General features: G+C 43.0%; 1 protein-coding gene, 1 long non-coding RNA gene and 1 pseudogene across 2 annotated transcripts in view; 1 reads left to right on the top strand and 2 right to left on the bottom strand.

The window, feature by feature from the left end:
- c1qtnf12 (C1q and TNF related 12) overlaps positions 1-5,581 on the top strand; it is a 22,768-nt gene extending 17,187 nt beyond the window's left edge. Inside the window, exons 7-9 of the mRNA XM_031290548.2 lie at positions 3,472-3,550; positions 3,642-5,475; positions 5,524-5,581. Coding sequence (XP_031146408.1) covers positions 3,472-3,550; positions 3,642-3,740 — 178 coding nt within the window. The 3' untranslated portion in view covers positions 3,741-5,475; positions 5,524-5,581. The remainder of the gene's footprint in view (positions 1-3,471; positions 3,551-3,641; positions 5,476-5,523) is intronic.
- LOC118496394 overlaps positions 1-13,542 on the bottom strand; it is a 22,877-nt gene extending 9,335 nt beyond the window's left edge. The window contains exons 1-2 of the long non-coding RNA XR_004898967.1: positions 13,532-13,542; positions 10,218-10,222 (exon numbers count right to left, since the gene is read on the bottom strand). This is a non-coding gene — a long non-coding RNA (uncharacterized LOC118496394). The remainder of the gene's footprint in view (positions 1-10,217; positions 10,223-13,531) is intronic.
- Positions 13,543-18,241: 4,699 nt separating this feature from the next.
- On the bottom strand, positions 18,242-22,630 carry LOC116043695 (annotated as a pseudogene).
- Between the last annotated feature and the right edge of the window lie 3,016 nt (positions 22,631-25,646).

The following is a 25,646-nucleotide window of genomic DNA, read 5'->3' on the forward strand; positions in this document are numbered from 1 at the left end:
GGTTACTGGAACATGACCGGGAAACTTCAAAAACCCAAGGTATGAGGTATACACCCTCATTGCTAAATATGCTGGAGAACTCATACCCTGAATCAGATATACTCTACCTCAGTTATTCTCTCACTTGACACCGTGGCACAGGCCTCCATAGATGGCTCGCACGCTACAAGCCTGCACAGAGACGTTTATACTCAACGCAGTATTCTCCGAAAAGCCAAGGTGCGTACAAACAAAATAATCTGTGAATAAGCTAGAAGTAGTAGTGGCAACAGTAGTAAACACATTCATGTCAAACACCGACGTACCGCCAAACATTACATTTGTGTAATTATAAAGTTACTGTCTGCTTCTCGATGCTACGAACACTCACCATGAGGCCGTTTTTTTAGCTTTGACAAAGCGATCTCTCATATTTTTCCACACTCTTCAGCCAAATGCTTTGTCTTTTCCCAGCATGGTGTCTCTCTCTTTTAGACACATATTTAAGGCCATTTGACTTTCTGTGGTCTTGAAGAACATGAAGAATCATACAGATGTTTGTACAGGCGAATCTGCTCAGCCTGTCTTCTCAGCAGACCATGTTGAAATGGAAAGTGGAGCGTGCGCTGAGTTACAAAAATTCAGAGATGCACAGCCGTGCACCACAACAACCTGCGGAACCTTTTGCCAATGATCGTGTCCCGCGCTGTTGGGGGTTCGTTGCCTTGCTCAAAGGAACCTCAGCAGTGCCCAGAAGGTGAACACTCAGCACTTGGTCCATACGAGGACTTGACCCTCCGTTTCTCAAGCGATGTCCCTACGGACTGATCTACTGCTTCCCCTATTACTGACCTTAGGAAGTATGACTACAACAACCACACTTTGCATTATTGTTTTTGACAAACTGTTTACTTTCCCCGTGTAACAGTGATATTTTATTGGTGTTTAATGCGGCCTTAACTGTCACTAGTATTTATGAGCTGTTAAAGGTTTTGTCTGTTACAGTTTGTGTGGAACCAGTTTGGCATTTCCTGTATAAAGCAGAGCAGGTCTTTAAAGGAAATGTCCTCACACTTAGAGCCCTCGTCCCTGTCGCCTAACTAATCTTTATAGACTCACCTTTGACACTTCAGGCAGCCTGTTACATTCAGCAGCACAGCAGTGAAATGCCCTTGTTTGGGATGTGGGAGACAGATAATGAAGTTAGTATCTAATACAGTGTTTCTACATGGCGTAAAAAATTACAAATCCAGTTGGGGAAGGTTCTGAGTTCTTTCCAGTATTTCAAAATTTCTATTTACATAAAGTCAGTGAAAATTGCAGAAATGATTGCTCCCTAAAGTCTCCCCCAGACTGCGCAGACCTCCACAGCCTCCCTTCTAGCTTGGTACAATGAGGGGAATGTATAAATAATATTATTATGATGGGTTACCTAACCCAAAAGAGTCCTTGGCTTTTTTTCGAGCCAAAGCCCCAGCCAGTCTCGCCCTCCCACACATGAAAATGCAGAGAATGTGAAATGAGGCTCATTGTGATGGCAGTTGGAGTGAAGACAAACATGATTGATTTGCCATAAAAATGTAGCATTTTCCACTTAACAGGAGCCAGTGCTCTCACTGTGTGGTTAAAGCAGCCTGCAGCGATGTTACAGCCATCTATGCAGACTCTGAGGGCAAGGAGTTGTTAAAGGGACAGTCCAACCCAAAAATTAAAAATACATATTTTTTTTCTTTTACCTGTAGTGCTATTTATCAATCTAGATTGTTCTGGTGTGAGTTGTGTTGGAGATATCGGCTGTAGAGATGTCTGCCTTCTCTCGGATATAATGAAGCTAGATGGAACTCGGCTTGTAGGTGCTCAAAACACCAAAAAAAATACATTTGAAAAACTCGACAGCAATGTCTCTTTCCAAAAATCAAGACCCGGTTACTCAGGATAATCCACAAACCTGGTTGTGAGCAGTTTCATGTAGGACCTTTTTTCTTTCTGCTACACCTGCCAACCATATGACCGCGCAGAAGGAAGCGTACTCATGGACGGGAGGCTCGTCGGCTGAGCTGTAGCGTTAGCTAGCTCAGGAGGGCTAGCAGTATCTGTTAGCTGTAGTTACAGCTCAGCCGAAGAGGACGAGCCTCTCGCCCCTCTAAAGTGTGATTTATGCTTCTGCGTTAAATCTACATGGTGGCGGGTGCCTGGTTAGCTCAGCTGGTAGAGCAGGCACCCATATATAGAGGTTTACTCCTCGACGCAGCGGCTGCGGGTTCGACTCTGGTCTTTTGCTACATGTCATTCCCCCTCTCTCTCCCCTTTCATGTCTAAGCTGTCCTATACAAAGGCCTGAAATGCCAAAAAAGATCCTTTTTTAAAAAAAAAAAAAAAAAAAATATATATATACATGGTGGCTACGTTCGTAAGTACGTGGAGACACGGACCCTAAGCCGGACCCTACGCCGTAGCCTGAAGAGGAGCGTGCCTATGTTCCCACAGCCCTATGTTCCCACATTTCTAAGATTATTTTTTTTCTCTGAAAATTAGGCCTTATGTCCCAACAGCCCTATGTTCCCAAATTTCTATGATTTCTTTTTTCAAAATTAGGCCCTATGTTCACCTAACCCCTAACCCTAACCCTTGAAGGGAAATCTAGGAACACAAGACCTCATTTTGAAAATGTCCTAGAAATGTAGGGCCTAAATTTAAGAAAAATATTAGAAATGTGGGAACATAGGACTGTGGGAACGTAGGGCTGACCCCGCCTGAAGTGCGCCTCTCGAAAAGTGTAACTACACGTCTCGACGACTCACGTCACTCGGCTGTGGCTTGGTAGCGTTGCATTTCCCCCTACTCATTTCCTGGTTCTCCTTCTCTATAAACAACATGAAATCAAGGAGAGGGTTAACTTTTCCTGCTACAGATTTCCCACCGTGGTCAGAAAGCACAGGGGAGACACTTTGTTTCTCCCACTATGCCTCTAGTTTTGGTACTTGCTCCGAAGCTAATCGCTGTCTACCACACACTCCCCACGCGCACACACACATGTCGGTCCTGCTATTCTACTATAGTAGAATAGCAGTATACTATTACTGCTATTCTAGCATAGTATACTATAGTATACTATTCTATTCTCTTAAAGAGATCGACGCACACACCAACGCACAAGTATAAACTTCAGGCCACTTACGTAGGCTACAGTGAAAAGCTCTGCGTGGAGCCTCCGCAGAAGCATACATCACGCTTAACTTGTGCGCGGTGATACGGTTGGTTAGCACTACATAAGAGAAAAAATATGTATTTTTGATTTTGAGGTGAACTGTCCTTTTAAAGAAAAATTTCGGTGAGAAAGCAAATACGCGTTTCTCAAAATGTCGAACAATCCCTTTATCATAAGGCATTTGGCACTTGGTTCACAAGGTCTTGAAGTTTGCAAATTTGACACGAATTGTTGAAAACACAGTATTTATTCCGAAATGTCCTTTTTTTGTAATGTGATTGCAGCTCGCTGGAGATGATTGTTGGATTAGAAAGTAACAGCAAGATATTCACTGTCAGCGTGCAGGGGCTGCTGGAGCTACAGGTGAGCAGACCACTTAGAAACACACAGACATCAAATATCTGCGTTTGTGCAAATCTTTCCTTTATCAATGGTGTGTATTTTTCCTCTGCAGGCTGGGCAGTACACCTCCATATTTGTGGATAACGCAGCAGGCGCCTCCATCACAGTACAAAACGGTTCCGATTTTATGGGCATGCTGCTCGGTGTATAGTCTCACAACAGGAACCGGGCGTCATCCAAGCCATCCACTGCTGCCGTTTTCGTCTTGTGCGTTTTTGTTTTGTTTTGTTTTTTGCAATGGACTGCTTATGAGCACCATCACACAGTACCAAACCACAGGGGAGGTTTGAAGGAAGGAAGTGATGCTGACATGAACTTGACTGCTTGTCAGATGGTGAAAGGACAGTGTAAAGAAGTCAAGGACTGAGTTTGTTTTTCACAGTGCACTGCTGCCACTTCCCTGAGGAACTTGGGATGCCTGTTGCTTCACCAATAAAATAACCTGAAAATTAAGCAGTGAGTATGTCTGTTAGAGTTTATGTTTTTTCTTTTATCTTTCGTGGCTGTTGAAGACCTTTACAGAAAACCAAATATCAATGTTTTTAATGTTCTCTGGATAGATGTTGAAGAGCTAGGGAACATGAGAAAGTACTATTTGTAGTATTTGTGTGTTTAATGTATACTGAAATGTTTTTGTTGTCTACATGATCTATTATGTACACAAACTATAGTTATTTTTTATCATGGATTAAATCTCACATTTATATTTGTTATATGGTACATAGACTGTGAGTACACTGGACAATGGAAACATGCTCAATAGACAGAATACGGCCTCACAAGATCTTGTCCCACATATGTAATAACTTGTTTTGTAACATAAATATTACTGCATTTTAAGCCACGTGTGGCAATGTTGGTCGTTCGTTCCACCATTTTGGTTCAGTCCAAAATATCTCAACAACTATTTGACGGATTGCCATGACATTTTGCACAGACATTTATGGTCCCAAGAGAATAAATCCTACTGGCTATGGTGGTCCACTAACTTTTCTCGTAGCCTTACCATGAGGTGGACATTTGGGGTTCTGAGTGAAATATCGCAACAACTATTGGATGGATTGTCATTCAATTTGGTACAGACATTCATGTCCCCCTCAGGAAGAATTGTAACCAATGTTAGCATGCTGAAACACTAAACTAAGATGGTAAACATTATACCTGCTAAACATCCGTTGTTGTTGTTGTTTGCTTTGCCATTGTGAGCATGTTAGCATTCTAATGTTAGCATTTAAGAACCGTTGTGATTAAGTACAGCCTCATAGAGCCGCCAACCTGGCTGTAGACTATCATGGCGTATTCATATTACAACGGAAAAACAAGGGTCTTGCATTCGCCGTTGGTTCAGCACAGTATTTACCACTCCGGGACTCCCAGTGGCGCTGTACCAAACCGCACCACCTTAGCTACAATGCCAGTGTCGCTAGCTGTAGATTGCTACATTTCAGAGACTCAAATGGTGTTTTAATGCACATTCTCATGAACTGGTTCGTATGATATAGTACATAGTCTTTTTTGTCTGTTTTCACTAGGAAGCGAACTCCGCTCCCCAACTTGAAAGCTGTGTTTTATGATCCACTCCGACCTCCTCCGTACTCGGTCCAGATCATTCTTATACAGCAGCAGTCACTGTAGTGCATACAGCAAAAAACATATGCAATGCATACAGATTACAATGCATTCTTTTTTGTAGTTATATGGATGAATGGTTCATGAGAACAACCTGTTTTATAACAAATCTGCTAGCTGCAGCTGATATTTTATTGCTAGATATGAAGCCAATTATGTTGTTTACACTTGTGGAAATTCAGACACAAGTAATTCCGTCTCTCAGTTTAAGCATGGTCAACAGCGATTGGTTGTGCCCACAAAGGTCAGTGGTCAAAGTTGAACAAATTTTAACTTTCTGCACATCCCTGCTCAGTACTGCGCAGGTAGATCCTAAATCAGGATCTGCTAGAATGGTCAACGTATTGGGGTTTAGGCTATGGGAGTGGGGATTGGTTAGGGTTAGGGTAGTCTATATCCATGACGTTCCACTTCCGGGATTGCTCTCGTTTCCGCCGGATGTCACCTTTTTTTCGGCCAGATGTCCGTTACCTTCCGCTTTCTTTGTGTCAGCGTTCTAAACTCCAGTGGGTTTATGAGGACTATGGTTAACTGCTCCTCAGATCTCTGCAGGGTAAATCCAGACAGCTAGTTAGACTGTCTGTCCGATCTGAGTTTTCTGTTGAATGACTTAAACAACCTTTGAATGTACACATGTTCCATAAAAACAAGTTCCTTCCAGAGGCTATTTTGCAGAGGCAACCGTGGCTCTGTCCGGCGCTAAGCACCGCCCACGACAATTGTGATTGGTTTAAAGAAATGCCAATAAACCAGAGCACGTTTTGATTCCATCCAGGAATGCTGTGTGGGCTTGCCAGACCCTCCTCCGCAGCGCTGTGGAGGAAGGTCTGGCCATGCGAGACTAGTGTTAGGGTAAGAATACCAGGGTGAGTCAATCAGAGGCAGAATAAGAAAAAAGCTGTTTTACCGTGATAATGTGAATACGCCTTTAGTCTCTTTTTTTATGTGTCAGACAAATCGAGATTCACCTTTTGACCAAGACAGCTGTATTGTCTATTTTGTGTTATCATTTATCATCTGTTTATTTTTAACTGTATTTTATTCTTTTCTTGACATATACAGTACATGTAATTTATAATAACTAATACACCAGTAACATTGAACTTTGATATGGTATTTATGTTTGAGGAAACGTATGAATCACTTGTTGATTGACACTCTCGTGGACTCTCGAAACCACAGATTATTGCAAAAATAAAATTATATCTTTTTGCTATTTTTTTTATTACCCATACCATGCTGTAATTTGAAATTAAACTTTTGAAAATGTTGCCATCTGGTCTCTGCGCATAATAATGATGGTAATATTGATGCATATTCAGGGGAGGCAATAACTGTAACTTCATATCTAAATTTCATTAATTTGCTATCAGAATTTCTTCTTTCTATTTTAGTATCTCAGATTTATTTATGACAACGTCCTCTGAATTCTTACAAAATGTTCTCCGTGGCATCATTTGAATTGTAAAATACCCAAAATACCTCAAATACCTTTGGAAACACTGGCAGACTGCCAGGTGAATTCATGACTGCATGTAAAATATTACTAAAACACCTCAGTGTTTGAAATGAGACCCTCTGAACGTCATTCAGGAAACTAAATCTAACGGCTTTTACCTTTGGTCCTGGTGTTTTTTTTCATGATTTTTTTTATATTTCTCAAGTTTCCAGTTTAATTAAAACTGAATAGCTGTTGTCCATCACAACATACTGCAGTCCAGTAAATGGGACTTTATTGCTACTCTTTGGAGATGATTAGAACATCTTTAATATCACTATATTGTTTCTTGGGTGGTCTCACAAAGCAATAATAAGGACTTCATTGCACGAATGCTTGTCCAGCCAGTAAAAGGAGCTTGTTAGCGTCATTGCATGAATGCCTTATAATAGAGGCTTCTCATGGAAGCATTGCTGGGATGCCAAGTGTCACATACTGTACCCAAGAACCAACCACAAGAACGTTGCACCCATGTGCTATTTCAGCCACCTACTGTAGCACACATTTCAGACAGGAATGGGCTGCTTCCTGAAAAGTCAGAATTTGGAAAACAAACATTACTTTATTTTTATAAAAAAAACAAAAAAAAAACTTAATGTGTTCTTATTTCCCCGCAGCTTCGCTTTCACATAAACTACCAGTCAAGAGAAATGTTCGGAAATGACAAATGAAAATAAAGATGTTGAAAATAGCTCAGCCAGAATGTACAGTATAGTGTGTTTTAGGTGAGTGGGATTGCTAAAGCATATTCACTTTTCCTTTTATTTTTGTTTTTTCACAAGCTGTAGTCTTTCAACACGTTTAACAGTGCGGGGATGACAGATGATATAGGTTTACATAACATTGGCCTTTTCATTGCTCGACAAGCAGGAGAATGGCACACACTTGTGAGTTTTGATTGTCTTAAGTTTTTTTTTTTTTCTTCTTTTCTTTCCAAAATGTGTTTAATGACAGCTATGTGAGCATGCCGTAACGCATTCGCTGCCCTGCAGTGGAACACGGAGCCTGCCAAAGTGGTTGCGAAACCACCCTGCGCCACGACTCTGACAGGAATTTCCCATCGCCCCATTATCAGCATCAGACAAGCTGAGTGATTGCAATTACATCTGCCCAAATGCTAAGAGCAACTGCCTTTTCTCTTTTCCTTCAGAGAAGTGAGCTATCATGAATGGCCCCATTGTGAATCTGTGAGCTTTCTGTCTGCCCAGTAAACCAACATAGTTGTGCTGTGTAGCTTTAATGAGGCCTTAATTATGAGATTCCTCTACCTTAGAGACTTACTCATTGGGTGACGGCTTTAAGCAAATCCCCCTGTGTACAGGCCTCCCTGATACAAAAGGGAGACTAGAGCCAAACGTGACACTTTTTTAATATCTTATGCTTTATTTACTAACTCAAAATGAATATGTAGCAGGGAAGTTGATCCAAAGCACTGCTCTTTATTATTAAAAGGGCTGCAGTTTACTCCAAACACACACAATCAAGCGTGGTTACGAGAGGTGACCATAGTTGGAGCCCAAACGTAAGGGAGGACGTGACATTTTGGCGAGGAGCCAGCCACCGGCCCAGAACCCCATGCATTCTGTCTTTCTTCTCTGTTTGTCAGCACTTCCAAACATGGCTACCTGCAGAGAGGAACAGACAGCGAGACTCTCTCTTAGGGATGCCAGGCTCCTGTATATTATGTTTTTAGCATGCCTTGGATTTTTTAACAGCAGCCTAAGTTACTCCAAACAGAGCCGAGCAGTCCGAGTCCTGCTGATACTGAGGCGGCCCGAAACAAACCTGTTGCCGTGATACCGTCCCAAGTGGAGAAGAAGATTAAAGATGAATGCCATGCAGTTGGATTCATTGCTGTTCTCACACTAAAAGTATTATGTATTTGGGTTTATCCGCTGCAATTAATGACCTTATTAATGTGAAAAAAATCATTTGCTAGTGTTTTATAGATCTGTTATAAGCCATTATTAAAAAACAGCTTTTGAGTTTCCAGGTTGTGGGAAATCCTCCTCCAGCATGACACTTGCTTTGACTTTTATAGCTAGCTTTTAAAGCCACTTTAATCAACATTTACCCCCTGCAAAAGGAGGTCATGTTTTCCATTTGCTTGTCTGTTTGTATGTCAGCAGGATTACGGAAAACCAACTGGCCCGATTTTCATTAAAGGTCCAGTGTGTAACGTTTATACTTGTTCATTATAGATATCTGTGTTGCCCATTCACAAACTTTTTCAGAAATATGTACCACCACCATCAATTCCAAGTATTCCTATTGGCTTGAATTTTTACATTTTCACTACCATGAACTGGGGTCACGCTCCATTTTGAAATACGTTAGCCGGTAAGGGACATACAGGACATACTGCTCCGCCTTTTGCGTTTTCGCTGTCACATGATAAACTCACAGGTGCTGCTAATGCTGCTAATGCTGCTAATGGGTATCGTCGCTTCCCGGCCCCGGCAACTTTGAAGAAGGAAACATGGAGGACCACACGATATCTTAATACACTGCGGCAGAGTGGGACAAAAAAAATCTACCGGGAAATTTCATAGACCACCGGCCCTCCGGGGGCGGGGGAGAGATGAATGTTCGGAAATAATAGGCTGCTGCGCCATACAGGTTAGTTTGACCAGCGGGCAGCGGTGGCCGGACCGGGCGATCAGACCAGCCGGAGAGGCTACTGTAGTTGTAATACGTACTTTGAACTGTGTGGTGCGAGAGAGTTGATTGCAAAATACGATCTCAGCGCTAGATGAGAGAAATTCTTAGACATTGGACCTTTAAAGCAACACCAAAGATTATTTTTTACCTTAAAATAATGTTTCCAAAATCGTTTCAGTGGTTCATCAACTCGTAACAGGGTTACTGGCACTTCTGCATTCGCTTTCTTTGCGGCCCTCTATCGGCTATAACCGCACTATGCAAGTTTGCCAGATCGGGTAGCGGATCTGTCGTCCGAATGAGACATAAGAAACTACTACCAAAGCCCATCTACGGAAAGCCGTTCCACTCCCTATTCAGCCCCATTGTACCTACTTTGGTTGCAGTTCCACCAGAGTTCCACTGACGGCTAAATTTGTCTCTTTCACCTGATTGTCGTTGAGAAATCTCAGATTTGATTGTAGTTTTTGCAAGTTCAACATGGATTATAGGTCAAAAGTTGAATGAACGAGTACTTATGCCTTTTCGATTTGTTACAGGTTGAGTCGTTGTTGCCAATAACACGCTAGCATTCTGCTAATGAATGCTGATTGGTCAGTGAAGGACTGATTACGATCGCAGATCCCGCTTGACGTCATCCGAAGCAGAACCAGAATGTCAGAGTGAATATTTCGGCGTGGTCTTTAAAACATTAGCAAACCTCTTTCTAGCACGTGTATTGACAGAGAGAGCCTAACCTGTCAGCTGTGTTGTCGATGTTTCGAGAGAAGAAAGGAAGCGACTCAAAGCTTTCAAAGCTTGAAAGAACAGGGAGAGCGAAATATAACTGTGGAGTGCAACCTCTGCTTGCCAGCAACCAACCTCCTTTCAGCGTCCAAATTACTCCACCAACCTGAAGAAGCATCTTAAAGGACCCATATTATGCTCATTTTCATAGTTCATAATTGTATTTTAAGGTTGTACCAGAATAGGTTTACATGGTTTAATTTTCAAAAAACACCATATTTTTGTTGTACTGCACCGCTCTCTCTCTCACTGCTGCAGATCCTCTTTTCAGCTGGTCTCTGTTTTAGCTACAGAGTGAGACCTCTTTTCTTCTTCTTCTTCTGTACTATCTTTGATTGCACTTGCACATGTGCAGTAGCTCAGATGTAGATCATGTCAGCTAGCTAGCTCCATAGACCATAGCAAAAGAAAGGCTGTTTCTACAACTTCGGTCAGTTACAAGGCAGGATTAGCTGGGAGACTTCTAAATGAGGGCGCACATGTAAGTAGTTCTTTTGTAGATTATGGTGAACTTGTGTGTGTTGTAGCAGTGCTTTGCTATTGAGAACGAGGTAGCATGTTAGCATTAGCGTTAGCATGCTAACGCTACGAGCTAATGGTTGCGGTTAGCCAGCTCGTTTCGGCTTGTGATATCACAAGCCGTGCCGATTTTGAACAGCTCACCAGGAGACTGAAGGCAGGACACATTCAGAAACCGTATCTCACTTTAAACAGCATTTTTAAAAATAATTTTTTTCAAAGTTTGTATGTGTGTGGAAGCACCAAAGACACAAAATATCACCCCAAATCCCAGAAAAAGTGATTTTTTCATAATATGGGCACTTTAAAGTAAGTTTTTTTTTTTTAATTAGCCAAGGGTAGTCGTGTGCTGTAGTTTTACTGGTCACCTTGCTGTTTTATAGTTGACGTACGACTTTACATTCTCCTGTGTGCTGATTTACTAGCCCCAGAGCCGTTGGAAGACTAGCCCCGTTTGACATACTAGCTAACGTTAGCTAAAATTAGCTCGTGGTAGCTTAGACTGCGGTTAGATTTTTGTAGTATGCAGTTCGGGACTACAAATACAACAATCTATCTGCTTGTTCAGGTACACATTATGCCAGTTGGAACAGAAGAACACACCAGAATAGGCCTGTTTAGTAAGCTGTAGCTATGTGATGGCCGCATATAATGCAATTCAATGTGGAAGTAATCCAAGTATTCAGAATACGTTACTCAGATTGAGTAACGTAACGGAATACGTTACAAATTACATTTTTGGGCATGTATTCTGTATTCTGTAACAGAATACATTTTGATAGTATCCTTCCCAACACTGTATATTGGATAATGGATCACACAAGTAGGCCTATGTGACGTCGCTCATAGTGACGGACCTATCACCTTCAGTTTGAATGAGCACTATGGGTTTTTAAGGTCATTGTTTCGGTTGTTTTTTTGCAGCTCAGGTTATCTTCACAAAGAAACGGTTATCATGAACACAGCCTTTGAAAAAGAGTTAGAAATTTGAAGGCTACAATAGTCATTTAAGTAGTATTTTGAATGCAGGACTTTTACTAGTAACAGAGTATTTCTACACCGTGGTATTGCTATTTTTTACTTTTTCCACCACTGATGAATGATGAATGATTCACGCTGTATTTCCTTGCTCAGCTGTCATTTCATTGATGTTCCACTTGGCTTTCAATTGGAGGAGACAGATTTTAATTCACATTTATTTGTTCCTGGGTTTTGTTTTGGCATCTCATGATTTGTTGTTGGGCTCAGCAGCTTAATTATTGACCAGAAGAAGAAGAAGAGAAACAAACACAGATCATGTCATCAAATAGGCTACCTAGGCAAATTGGGTGCCATGGCCACTTTTCTGTAGCCCTGTGCAAACTGAATGTGTCATATCTTCCTCTGAATAATCTTGCATTAATGGTGTCTGGGCGGTTTCAAAATCAGACAGCAGCTATGTAAGTATTTTCAGCAATTTAGTTCTCAAATTGCGGCTGTCAAGCGCAATTGAGGCTTCCCTCAGTCATGCATGGCCCCTAAAAAGCTTTTTGTCTCATGTCTCTGTCATGTCTACATCTCTGCACCTTTACAGGTTCACTCAGCAACCTCTGGCGCAATTACACAAAAAGTTATATGAGGGCAAGGGACACATTAGAAACACTGGTTCAGCTTGACATTCACGCGCGCGCACACACACACACACACACACACACACATACACCTCACAGCATTGACAGGCAGCAGGAAAGAGTCTGGTGCAGTTGGAGTGGAGACGGTGGGTTTTAATGACACAGTATCTCCCAGAACGCTGTTCCCATAATTACGCTCTGTCTGACGTGGATCTGTCATTGGCATTGATTGTTTGTCCTGATGCCCACCTCCTTGAGGAGAAAAGTGTGTGAGTGTAGAGGGGAGGGAGGGTTAGGGTGGATGTTTGGATCCCCTAGAGCTGGACAGGTTGCATTCAGGAGCCCATGGGAGGCCCAAACTGGAGCCATTGGTGAGATTGGTATCGTGTTAATGGCTCCACAGGCTCCAAGATACATAGCAGCAAAACCATAAGAGGCACTGGAATGTGGAGCTCCCTTGAATCATCATTGAGTCATAATTAGGGACAATTGCACACGCAGACCCGAGACCTATTGTGCTCATTTGGAATCTGTTTTGTCTGACTTCTTGCATGCCTCTTTACACTGCTTGTATTTGTGCGTGTTAATGTAATAGTTTGACATGTTGGGAAATCTGATGTTGAAATGTGATTTTCTCATGCCATCAAATGAGAAGATTGATACCACTCTAACCTGTGTGTTTGATATGAGAGTACAGCTTAGTTTAACCTAGCATGAAGACTAACATCTAGCCTAGCTCTGTCCCACTCACTCCTGCTTTTACTCTTGGATTTTGGCTCTGATTGAACCAGGGATTTTCAAAGTCTGACACTGCGACAAAAAAAAAAGAGAAACAATTTAGACACCACCTGTCACCTAACTTCTATTTGGGGTAACATCATGCTCTGAGCTTTGGAACTACAGTTCCCATAATGCTTTAGGGGATGCAATCGGGAAGGTTAATTGCTGCTATGTACTCAGTGAGATAATGTGGGCTACAACTTGAGCCCCATTTCTTTTGCCTGTATTTGTTTACATTTTGGCAAATTGGCACCATTGAAAGTATGCTGAATTAGCTATTAGCAGTTACTGTTTGCAGTATACCCATGGGTTTACAGTCAACTACCACTGGATTACTGTGATACGGAAGGGAACTTAAAAACGTGGTGATTTTCAGGCAAGTTCTGGAGCATGGAGGGAGAGTTCACAGACAGACATCCCAGATAATGATATCATCAGAAAGAGTAAGTCACACTTAACTTAGATTAACTAAAGCTATGTGTATCATGTATGTGCGTTCAGATTTGACCGAGTTGTGAGTCCGAGAAGAAGTCAGATTTTTGCAACCTTAATTGCCTTCATCCATGAGCTGCAGCCAGTGCTGCTGCAGCAACGGACTACTACCAGGTGTTTCCAGAACACCTGCATGCACCTGTACCTTTAACCATGTAGTATCTTTCTTGCCTCATGTATCATGAACTTGCAATTCTTCAAGCCTCCAGTTACATCAGTATATTCTTCCAGCATTAAGCTCAGTTGTTATTCTTATGTATAGGTTTGTATTTTTGTGTGTGTGTGTGTGTGTGTGTGTGTGTGTGTGTGTGTGTGTGTGTGTGTGTGTGTGTGTGTGTGTGTGCGCGCGCGCGCGCGTGCGTGTGTGCGTGCGTGCGTGCGTGCGTGCGTGCGCGCCTCCTCCCTCTCTGTTCCAGGTTGTCTGGTGAAGAACATGTCAGACATCCAGCGTAATACATGGCTCTCCATATGACAGATAATTAGGCCTTAAATAGCACTATTGACACTAATAAGGGCAAATATCCCTCATTATCTTTCCCCCGAGTGATAGCAGAGGATAGAGCGGGCCGGTGCAGGTGAGGCGACTCAGGCGTGGGGGCTGCTGGGAATAAAACCAGCAGATCTGGTCATGTCCTGGGCCAGTAGCTCATGTCTGAGAGTTGATGGTGTAGATGAGATAAGGCCCAGCAGTGATAAAGGTCCAGAGTATGGTAGGCTGAGGGGCCCCAGAGTAATGAAGCAGGCAGTATCATCGGCGTCACTACTTAAGTAAAAAACTTAAGGTCTAGACCAATTACTCCATAACTACAAAATTGACAGGTGCTATATTTCTTGCTCTAACTAAAGCACTTGATCCAATCGACATTATCTTCTTAACGATAAACTTTATTTTAGTCACCTGTAATTCAGCATTTTTTTTTTTTTTGTATGTTTTATATGCAAAAATCATAATTTTTAAAGTAACTAATAACAAAAGCTGTCAAATAATTGTAGTCGAGTAGAAATTACAATATTTCCCTCTGAAATGTAGTGGAGTCGAAGTAGAAAGTGGCACAGTAAGAAAACACTCAGGTAAAGTACAAGTACCTCAAATACTTGAGTAAATGTGCTTTGTTACATTCCACTATACTGGGTGTAACAGCTCTTAAAGCGAGCCTGACACTCATTCTACGTAGGTAACTAGTTAAAAAAAGTCATTAAATATAAACTTACAGAGGCACAAGCTTCGTAAAGAGGGGAAATTATAACTCAAAAAACATATGAACATATGAACATATGAAACATATGTCTCATTTCTGTGATTGTCGGAAAGCAGCGTGTGAACAAAACGAGAGATTGGCTCCTATTGTTTTTTTAGTGTGTTAATGCAGTGGTTCCCAAACTTTTTGATATGAAGGACCCCTAAATTGAATCCAATCAGACTGCGGACCCCCATTTGACAATACTTCGTCCCAGGTTCCCTCATCTGATAGGAGTTTAGCTTTTAGATGTTTTATAGTCTGGCATTGCCAGACCTTCCTCCACAACGCTTTGGAGGAGGGTCTGGCTAGTGCACACAGCATTCTGGGATGGGAGAAAAACGTGCTCTCGTTTATTGCCATTTCTTTAAACCAATCACAATCGTCTTGGGCAGCGCTGAGCGCCGAGAGGAGCCACGGTGCCGCTGCAAAATAGCCTCGGGAAGGAACTTGTTTTGGTGGAACACGTGTACGTTCAAAAGTTGTTTTAGTCGTGCAACAGAAACTCAGATTGGACAGAGGCTTGCTAGCTGTCTGGAGTTACCCTGCACAGATCTGAGGAGCAGTTAACCATAGTCCTCATAAATCCACCGGAGTTTAGAATGCCAACACAAAGAAAGCAGAAGGTAACGGACATCTGACATTTTTTTTTTCCTGCAGAATGAGAGCAGTCCCGGAAGTGGAACGTCGTGGCTATAGACTAGATGTTTTATTACAGAAAATGTATGGAACCCAGGACCAAAATAGTCATATATTCTGTCATTGTGTTACTTATGGATGGAATTATAGTGAAAATTATAGTGAAAAAATGATTCCTCTTTTTGCTGGGAACCCCCTGGAACTAGGGCTGCACAATTTGAGGAAAATATGTGAATATGGTGATAACAAAAATAAATATTAAAGTGTATTCAGTACTTACTCGCCAGCCTCGTGTTGCATTTTAAGTTATTGTAAAATACCCTTTTCCCATCTGGCCTTACGGTAGGGTTCCACACAGCGAAACACCTCGCAAATTTTCTGCCAGCGAAATTTTGCCTCGGGGGTGTGGTTGCGAAAACAACACGCAAGACCGCAACAGAACACTGGCTGCTAGGCAGCTAGCAGAGAGGGTTGAAGCTAGGTAGCATAGGTAGCTATCAGGTAGTTTGCTGTAACCTGGTTGTGTAGCCTAGCTGCCTTGCTATGCTTACAATGAAATGCAATGTCCGAACATGCTAGCAGTTGACCTGTCGGCTAGCTGAATAATTTTGAGTGTTTAAACTAACATCTACAGTGGTCTATTTGGTGGTGTATTTGCCCTGTTAAAGTTTGTGTGACATCTAAACAACAATCCGTGTTGATACAAGCGTCAATGTTCGCCAACAAAACATGTAATCAAACAAATGCACAAGTAGCCTAGCTGCCTGGCTAGGCTTACAATGAAATCCAATGTCCGAACATGCTAGCGATTGGCCTGTCGGCTAGCTGAAAAGTTTGAGTGTTTAAACTAACATATACAGTGGTCTATTTAGTGGTGTATGTGCCCTGACTAAGTTTGTGTGTTATACAAATCAGAATTTGTGTTGATACAAGTATCAATGTTCGTGTAGAAACATTTTAATCACATACTAATTTTCATGATACAGCTCTGATAACCTCCGCCATCTTGGTCAGACTTTTTTTGTAACTCCCGCCTCCAAACAACAACACGCAGACCTGATTGGTTCTAGTGTGGTCCTCATTTGAATAAAGTTAAACTTTTGTCAACTTTGTTTCGCTTCCCTCGGCGAGTCGCTCTCTTCTCGCCCAATCAGGGCGAATATCGCCTCCATTCAACATCAATGAGAGCGAAGTGAAATTTCGCTGTGTGGAATCCTACCGTTAGGAATAAACAAGATGAACTGAACTGAAAGAATAAACGTTGATAATGTGTTGGTTATGACAAATAAAAATAAATTACACTAAAAATTTTAATAAAAAAAATCAATATAGCTTTTTTTAAGCAACACAAAAAATACGTTTGTTAGTATTAGAACGCTGACAATTTCGATGACGTCACTGGCATGGTAGAACCTGCGAAGGCTACAGTGCAGCATATTAAATACACGTGAAAATGAGTATTGAGAGGGCGCTGCCGGAGCATGGACACTGCAACTGAATCCATCTGTTGCATAGAGGTCAACCTGGACCATTTACCTGTCATGCACTTTCATTTATTGTATCCAAGCACATTATGCATTTTAGGGAATAGAGACTTCTTATATATCATGTGCATTTAGAGAAAATAGAAAAGGTCCTGTGCGTTTTAGAAAATCGAGGCAGATAAATGGAAAATGTGATTGGACGAATTCATCCAATGGGATCGCTTGTTAAGTTAGCTGCACGCAAAATGTTAAAACCAAAATAAATACAGTTTAAAAAAAAAAGAAAAAAGTTTGCTGCACGTGGGAGAGGATTCACGAGTTTTGCCGTTTACTTTAGGCTAGTGCAGAGTTGGCAGATTTTTTCCTTGTGGTCGTTGATGGATATTGCATAAATGGATACTGCACAGATACCTCTTACTATGGAACTAGCAGCTTTTTCTGCGAGTTGAACTCCCTCTTCATCAACAATGTGCCCTGAGACATCAGCTAGCTTCAGGGTGAGTAGAAAGGGACATTGGATTCTGCTTACAGACCCGCTGTGGTTTAGTCAGCAGCTAGTAACGCATTATTATTGATCTGTGATATCATCAGAGTCATGGTTTATTTATATAGTCTATGGTCGGAGTGCTAGCTTGTGGAGTTTGACATAAGTGCTTCCAACGTGTTTAGCTGCTAGCCCTTTCCCTAGGTTAGATCGTTTGGTATCTAGCTTGGTTTTGTGACTCAATTTCAATGAATGCCCAGTGTGTCAGTCTCAGTTTTGTTGAACGCTATAAAGCCTACACGTGTATGTCACAACAACGTTACATCCAGCCCTTTGCCTAGTAGATTGCTAGTATGCTGGATAACAGCTAAACATACCTCTCTGTCTGTAATATCCTTGATCATGGAAAGGAAAGATGGACAGTTTGGATGGAGGTTATCTTGATTTAATGAACACTTGGGTGGGCATTACATGAGCTTGGCGGTCACTCGGAAAGAATACCACTACTACAGGACAGCCTTGAACGACACACCACCCCCATGCCCCAGATGAACACCTACTGCCACCTAGGGAACACTCCAGTATGACATATATAACACCTCCCATATACTACATTCCTCCCCCCTTAAGCCAATACCTTCTACCAGTGGAACAACATTCCCACCAAAAACACGTCTTACACAAAATCCATTAACCTGCGTCAGTCCCTCCTAATTAATTCTGACACTGAAACAAAGTAAATAATGTGTAAATACTCTTCATGCAACCACAACTCTGAGCAACAAGCAATATATATATATATATATAATTTTTTTTAATTTTTTATAAAACTTTAACACTCATAGTCCTTCAAATAACTTGGCTTCGACACAGGTCTCACCGACCGGCGTGTGGGAGCAGCCGAAGGCGGTGACTGCCTTGGAGTACCTGGAGGATGAATGTCTATTACGGCTGGTTTGGCATTTTCTGCAGCCGGTTCTGCCACGCCCTGAGTTTCTTCTTCTGGAACACAGCGGTTTCCCTCAGGAATGGAACTCGCTGCCGCTGCAGAAGCTGCCTCTGAAGATTCAGGCAGCCCCAGGGGGTCCACAAACTTTGGTTTCCCTGAGTCTTTGTCCCCCGCACTTGCCAATATCTGGTCAACGTGTCTGCGCACAATGCTGCCATCTCCTAGCATGACCTTGTAGGAGAGAGGACCAGTCATCTTGGTAATGACCCCGGGGATCCACTTAGGTCCATGACTGAAATTCCTTGTGATCACTGCGTCTCCCTCCTGGAAACTCCTCCCTGAAACTTGCTTGTCATGATGTTTCTTTTGAATGCTCTGTTTCCGTTCCACCTTCCTTCGGCGGTCCGGATGAATCAGGTCTAATGTTGATCTTAACTTCCTTCCTTGTAACATTTCCGCAGGCGACAGCCCAGTGGTGGACTGTGGTGTAATGCGGTAACTAAACAGCACTCTTGACACTTTAGTGGTCAGGCTTCCGACACCTGCCTTCTTCATCATTGACTTGAAGGTCTGGACTACGCGCTCAGCACAACCATTGGAGGAAGCATGATAAGGAGCAGAAGTAATGTGTTCGATCCCATTCTTCTGCATGAATTCTCTGAACTCCGCACTCACAAAGCATGAGCCATTATCTGACACAATTGTCTCTGGAATGCCATGATTGCTAAAACTCTTCCTTAGACATTCAATCGTGATGGCTGACGTTGCGGTCGTTACAGGGTAAGCATCCATCCATTTGGAATGGGCGTCCATCAAGATCAAAAACATGTGTCCCATAAAGGGTCCTGCATAGTCAATGTGTAACCTTTGCCAGGGTTTGCTCGGCCACTCCCAGGGATGCAGTGGTGCTGGAGCTGGTGAGTTGCGGTGTTCTTGGCATGCAACACATCTTTTAGCTACAGCTTCAATGTCTGCATCCAACTTCGGCCACCAGAAGTAGCTTCGCGCTAAAACTTTCATTCTAGTGATGCCGATGTGCCCGTGATGTAGCTGCTGTACCAAGGCGTCCCGCCCTGGCGATGGCACCACTACGCGAGAGCCCCACAGTACACATCCATCTTGCACACTTAACTCTGTTTTCCTCACAGCATATGGTTGGAAAGCTGGGTCCCGAACTTGTGGCGGCCAACCATGTTGAACGAACTGTGCCACTCTGGACAACACAGGATCTCTGCTTGTCAATCTGCTAATTTCCGCTGCCGACACAAGGGTCACATTCTCCATCATCAGCACTCGTTCCTCAGGCTCTCTCTTGACAGACTGTTGAGGCAGAGGGAGTCGACTCAACGCATCTGCATTGTTATGGTATTTCCCTGGCTTGTAAACAATCTCGTATTCATATGCTCTCAAGGTTACTGCCCATCGCTGTATACGAGGAGAAGCCATTTGGGGCACTGCCTTCATTTCATTGAAGAGAGACAGTAAAGATTTGTGGTCAGTGCAAATTGCAAACTTCCTCCCATATAAGTACTTGTGGAAACGCTGAATGCCAAACATTACTGCCAGACCTTCTTTGTCCAGTTGAGGGACATGAAGCTGATCGGTCTCTCCTGTCCATTTGGCATGCGATGCGACAACACCACACCCACTCCGTAAGGAGAAGTGTCGCAGGACAGGATCAGATCTTTTTGGCATAATGCACCAACACATCGGACGACTGCATGAGTCACTTAGACTCCTCAAAAGCTCTCTCCTGTTCTGCCTCCCATTTCCAGGTGGTTTCCTTTCTTAACAGTCCATGTAAAGGCGATAACAATGTTGACAGGTTTGGCAGAAATCTGTTGTAGTAGTTGAGCAGTCCCAGGTACGCTCTCAGTTCTGTGACATTGGTCGGAGCAGGTGCTTCTTGTATTGCCCTGACCTTATGTGGCAACGGATGAAGACCAGAGGCGTCCACCTTATGTCCAAGGAACTCTGCTTCCTGTTCCATGAACACACATTTGTTGCGTTTTAGGCGAAGACCAGCTTCCTGCAGCCGTGTTAACACCTGATTCAATGTTGCAAGGTGGTCTTGGTCGCTCTGGCCTGTCAGTAAAATGTCATCCAAATAGACAGCCACCTTCGGGATGCAGGCCACCAGACTCTCCATCAGTCGTTGGAATATGGCTGGGCTGGAGGAGACCCCAAATGGAGGACGATTCACCTGAAACAGACCTTTGTGTGTATTAATAGTCACATATGGTTTGGATGACTCATCAAGTATCACTTGCTGATACGCATGGCTCAGGTCTAGTTCACTGAACTTTTCGCCGCCTGACAATTTCTCAAACAAGTCCTCCAATTTCAGTATTGGGTACTGCTCGAGCTTCGACACTTGGTTGACCGTGAGTTTGTAGTCTCCACAGATGTGCACCGAATCATCAGGTTTTAACACAGGCACAATCGGTGCGGCCCACTCGGAGAACTTCACTGGCTCAATAATCCCTTGGTTTGTGAGTCTCTCCAACTCCATCTCCACCTTCTTCCTCATAGCATAGGGCACTGGCCTAGGTTTATAGAACTTTGGAGCCACGCCTTCTTTCACATACATTTTTGCTGGCGGGCCTCTCCAGGTTCCCAGCTCCTCCTTGAAAACATCTTCATTCTGCCTTAGCACAGCCTGTAGTGTCAGTTCTGGCTGCTCTATCTTGTTTATCAGGACACAGTTCATTCCCAGCTCCTTCATCCATGCCCTGCCTAACAGGTTTGGTCCTGGGCCGGTCACGACCACTACTGGTAGCTGCTTGACTTGGTCCTTGTACTTCACAGTAACATCTGCCGCTCCCAGTGTCGGTACTTTTTCGCCCGTATAGGTTTTCAAAGTCACTGAGCAGTCCTGCAACTTCTGATTTGCTGCTGTTCGTAACTTGGTATATTCTGTTTTTGACAAAATCGTCACACTACAGCCAGTATCCACTTCAAACTCAACAATGTTCTCATTTATCTTAAGCTGTGCCGTAATGGGGTCCACTTTTGTTATTTTTGGCTCTGTTAGAGTGTACACAGTAAATACATCTTCATCACTAGTAACATTCTCCGGAGATTCATTTATGTGATGCGCGGACTGCTTTTTATCACTTCTGGAATTTTTCACAGACTGCTTGTGCTTCCCTCCCCCCTTAAGCTGCTGATCAGCAGGCAGCGAGGATCTGCACACTCTCTTCACATGACCCTTTTTTCCACAGCCATGACATTTTTCATTGACAAAACGACAATCTCTTGCCATATGTTCAACCCCACACCTGTAACATGTCAATGGTGCTTTTCCTTGCCCTTTAAAATTTGACTCCACATTATGCACTAGCAGTTGGGGTGTAGCTTTACTCACAGTGCCATCCAGCGTTTGCAGTTGCAGATCCCGTACATCTCTATTTGCAGTCTCCATGGCCAGTGCCACCTTCAAGGCTTTTTCAAATGTGAGCTCAGGCTCCGCCAACAATCTCCTCTGCATGCGATCGTCTGCTATTCCACACACGAGCCTGTCACGTAGCATCTCCTTCAGCTTATCTCCGTAGTTGCAGTGTTGAGCGAGCTCCCGTAGCACCGCCACATATTCCGTCACAGTTTCCTTCGCTGCTCTAGTCCTCGAGTTAAACTTGAAACGTTGGACAATTTCACTGGGCTTTGGGTTAAAATGCGATTGAAGAAGATCAGTCAAATCCCCATATGACTTCTCACCAGGCTTGTTCGGGCTCAACAAATTTCTCATTAAACTGTACGTCCGACTGCCGACAGAGCTTAACAATATTGCCCTCTTCTTCTCCTCATCCACGATCCCATTTGCAACGAAAAAAAAGTCCCAACACCTCGACGTATTCCTCCCACGTTTGGGATTGACTGTCAAAAGCCGTAAGTGTTCCTACCATAGCATTAGCCATCCCGAGGCCTTGGTTAGCGTTAGCTTCCTTGCCATCCGACATTAGCCGCGCCTCCGCGTTATTGAGCTCCTAAACTTCTTCTCGTTGTCATTAACAATTTCCTCCGAGCTCACCGATTTCCTCGTCGCCAGATGTAATATCCTTGATCATGGAAAGGAAAGACGGACAGTTTGGATGGAGGTTATCTTGATTTAATGAACACTTGGGTGGGCATTACATGAGCTTGGCGGTCACTCGGAAAGAATACCACTACTGCAGGACAGCCTTGAATGACACACCACCCCCATGCCCCAGATGAACACCTACTGCCACCTAGGGACACACTCCAGTATGACATATATAACACCTCCCATATACTACATTCCTCCCCCCTTAAGCCAATACCTTCTACCAGTGGAACAACATTCCCACCAAAAACACGTCTTACACAAAATCCATTAACCTGCGAGCATTTCAGCGCCCTGTCTCTGCGGCAGATAGCATCGGTGTTAGTGTCTTGCCGTTGGTCTATCGGTCTGCCCTGTACTGTAGCCTGAAAAATCGATAATTGACGCAATGGCCTCAGGTTTCAGTCTGTTGGACTTAACCCTCACCAGTGACCCTGTTGAATCGAAATTACAGCTCTCTAAATAGTCTGTCACTAAAAAATGGTCGCTACAGACTCGAAATCCAGGGGCTGTTGGAAGGCTAGCCAGTTTTAAGGCAGCTAGCCATGAGTAGAGGACTGGTTTCCTTGTCAAAGGTAGCCTGTGGAAATGTATCGTAACCCCAGCTGCCTTAGCCCTATACAGTTCATTACTGCAGCCAGGGGCAATACAGTATGAACCCCCCCTAGACCTGTTGGTTTCCGTTTCCTCAGCCATGTCCGTTAGCCTCAGACTGTTTACATTCCATGGCTGCTTACCATGCCAGTGACGTAGCCGATTGTGGAATTCCAACATGGCGACGCCCGTGTAACAACAACAACACTTTCAATGTACCATTTTATCCCTTTTAACAAATTCAGCCATTTTAATCATTGTACCAATGAGAATAAATAAAATACATCTGTTATAATCGCCTTTACTCAAATTCCAGTTCAGTTCATCTTTAATGTTGCCAACTGTCGTTTTCTGCTCCTTTTTTTATATTTCATATTGTATACATTATAAATATATATTTCGGTTCAGGCACCGGTTCAGGCACCGTTTAGGCACTGGCACCATTTTAAAAGTATCGTTTTAGCACTGGTATCGGAAAAAACCCAAACAATACCCAACCCTACTAATAGTTTAGATCAGAGGATGTTGAGTGAATTACAGACTGGTATATGTCAAAGTTTAGTCAGGATACTGTTTTGAAACCAAATCCTATAAAATTGAATAAAACACCCAAAATTCAATAGAAGTAATCATAAATTTTACCGGCAAAGAATGTTGTATGGGTTCCATAGCATACAACGTGCATCCATGTTATTTTTGGGCAATTTGGTTAAAAGAAACCCATATTTCTGATATGAAAAACTTTGTAAACGGATCAAATTTGAACCAAGGACAACACAAGGGTCAAACTTTTTGACCGTCACTCATAACAGAAAAAGAACATAAATAAACTACTTTTAAAGTAGATTTTCTTCAGGGATAAATTAGGTGTTATTGGTACTTTCCGATACCGATTACCAGCATTTTAGGCGTTATCAGAACATCTCTACCTGGAACCCCCCTCAAGGATCCCACTTTGGGAACCACGGTGTTAAAATGCTCATATTATAATTTTTGGCTTTTACCCTTTCCTTTATTTTGTTATATGTCTTTTCCACCCCAAAGGCACTTACCATCTCCAACAGAAAACACTATTCACAAACTGCTCCAAACAGCTCTGTTGTAGTCCAGCCTTTACTTCCATGACGAACATGCGTCACTTTGTAACACATGTTATAATGCTCGCCTAGCTGCTAGCATGGCACGCCCTCATACACTGCTTCTGACTGGCTAGTAGTCCTTACCTAGCTACTGAGCATGTGCGACTCCCAACAAAGATGGAACAGAAGTGAGATGCCTCACTCTGTAGCTAAAACAGAGAGCTCAACACACAGGGTGAAAAGAGGAGCTGCAGCAATGTGCAACAAAAATATGGTGTTTTTTGAAACCATGTAAACCTATTCTGATATAACCTCTGTTAACTGTATAAACCACACCGTGCCTCGCTTACATCCACCACAGTGCCATCCATCCGCCTTCAGTTTTGGTGAATCCACTCTTGGGTGATGATGGCATTTCTGCCCTTGCAGGCTTGAAGGAAGAGGCTTCAAACCTCTACCCATGTACTCCTCCCTCTCTGAAACACCTCCGTCACTGTCAGACCAGGCCCTTTCTCACTCTGCAGGGGGAGGATTACTCAAATCAAGACTGTCAAATGCTTGTGTATATCCTGGCGAGGACTGATCCAGTAGGCTCATAAATGCCCAGGCGTCTGCCATCTATTTGTTCACATGTGTGATCTCATATATCACACTTGTCACTCCTGGGCAGCTATAATCTCCCAGAAGCTTTTAGTAGAAATCCCGCTGACAGTGTTATTTGAAATGCCTTGCGATTATTCATTATAAAGTTTACACATTTGTGGGGAAAGTTGAAGATACACAGAAAAGCCATAAGGACAAAAATAACTCGTAAATTCTAACAGGGAAATAATCAGATATGTATTTTAACTGAGTCTTTCACTTTTTTTCGCCTTTGCTGGGACTGTAAAAAGCTGGTGTAACACCAACCTTAAGACGCAGGGAAATAATTAGATGGCTTGTGGGATGAGGCGCTCAGTATGAAAAGGATAAACACAAAACAACAGTGTACTTTCACACAGTTCACAGTCTGCAAACTGTAATCTTCCAAATCCTGTCCAAATCCCAGGGATGTATGTTTCACTTGTAAATATACACACTCAGTGTATGTAACTTCTGTCTCCCACTGCTGTGTGATTAGGTGCGATGAGAAAGAGCATCTCTAGATGTTTTGGCAGGCCAATAAAAACCGTAAAAAAAAAAAAAAAAAGAAGTAATATTTGTGGACGTAACTCTTCTGCCTTGTGACAGGTTTACAGTCTCGTGCTGGCAGGATGGATTCCTGAAATAAACTTTCCAGACCCAGGGAGTGAAACAACTCCCTTTCTTTTGTGAAGGAGACGAGGCTCAGCCCGATATTCATCAGTGGGGATAACCTTTGACCCCAGAATCATATGACGCTGAGTGCTGGAGATCCCGGTGCAGCCAGACAGTCTGTCTGAGACGCCATCTCTCTCTCTCTCTCTCTCTTTCTCTCTCTCTCTCTCTCTCTCGCTCTCTCACTCTCTCTCTCTCTCTTCCCAACACTTTTTTCTTCCTCTCTTTCTCCCCG

Source organism: Sander lucioperca, chromosome 12 (assembly GCF_008315115.2).
Source record: "Sander lucioperca isolate FBNREF2018 chromosome 12, SLUC_FBN_1.2, whole genome shotgun sequence".
NCBI classification, from domain to species: domain Eukaryota; kingdom Metazoa; phylum Chordata; class Actinopteri; order Perciformes; family Percidae; genus Sander; species Sander lucioperca.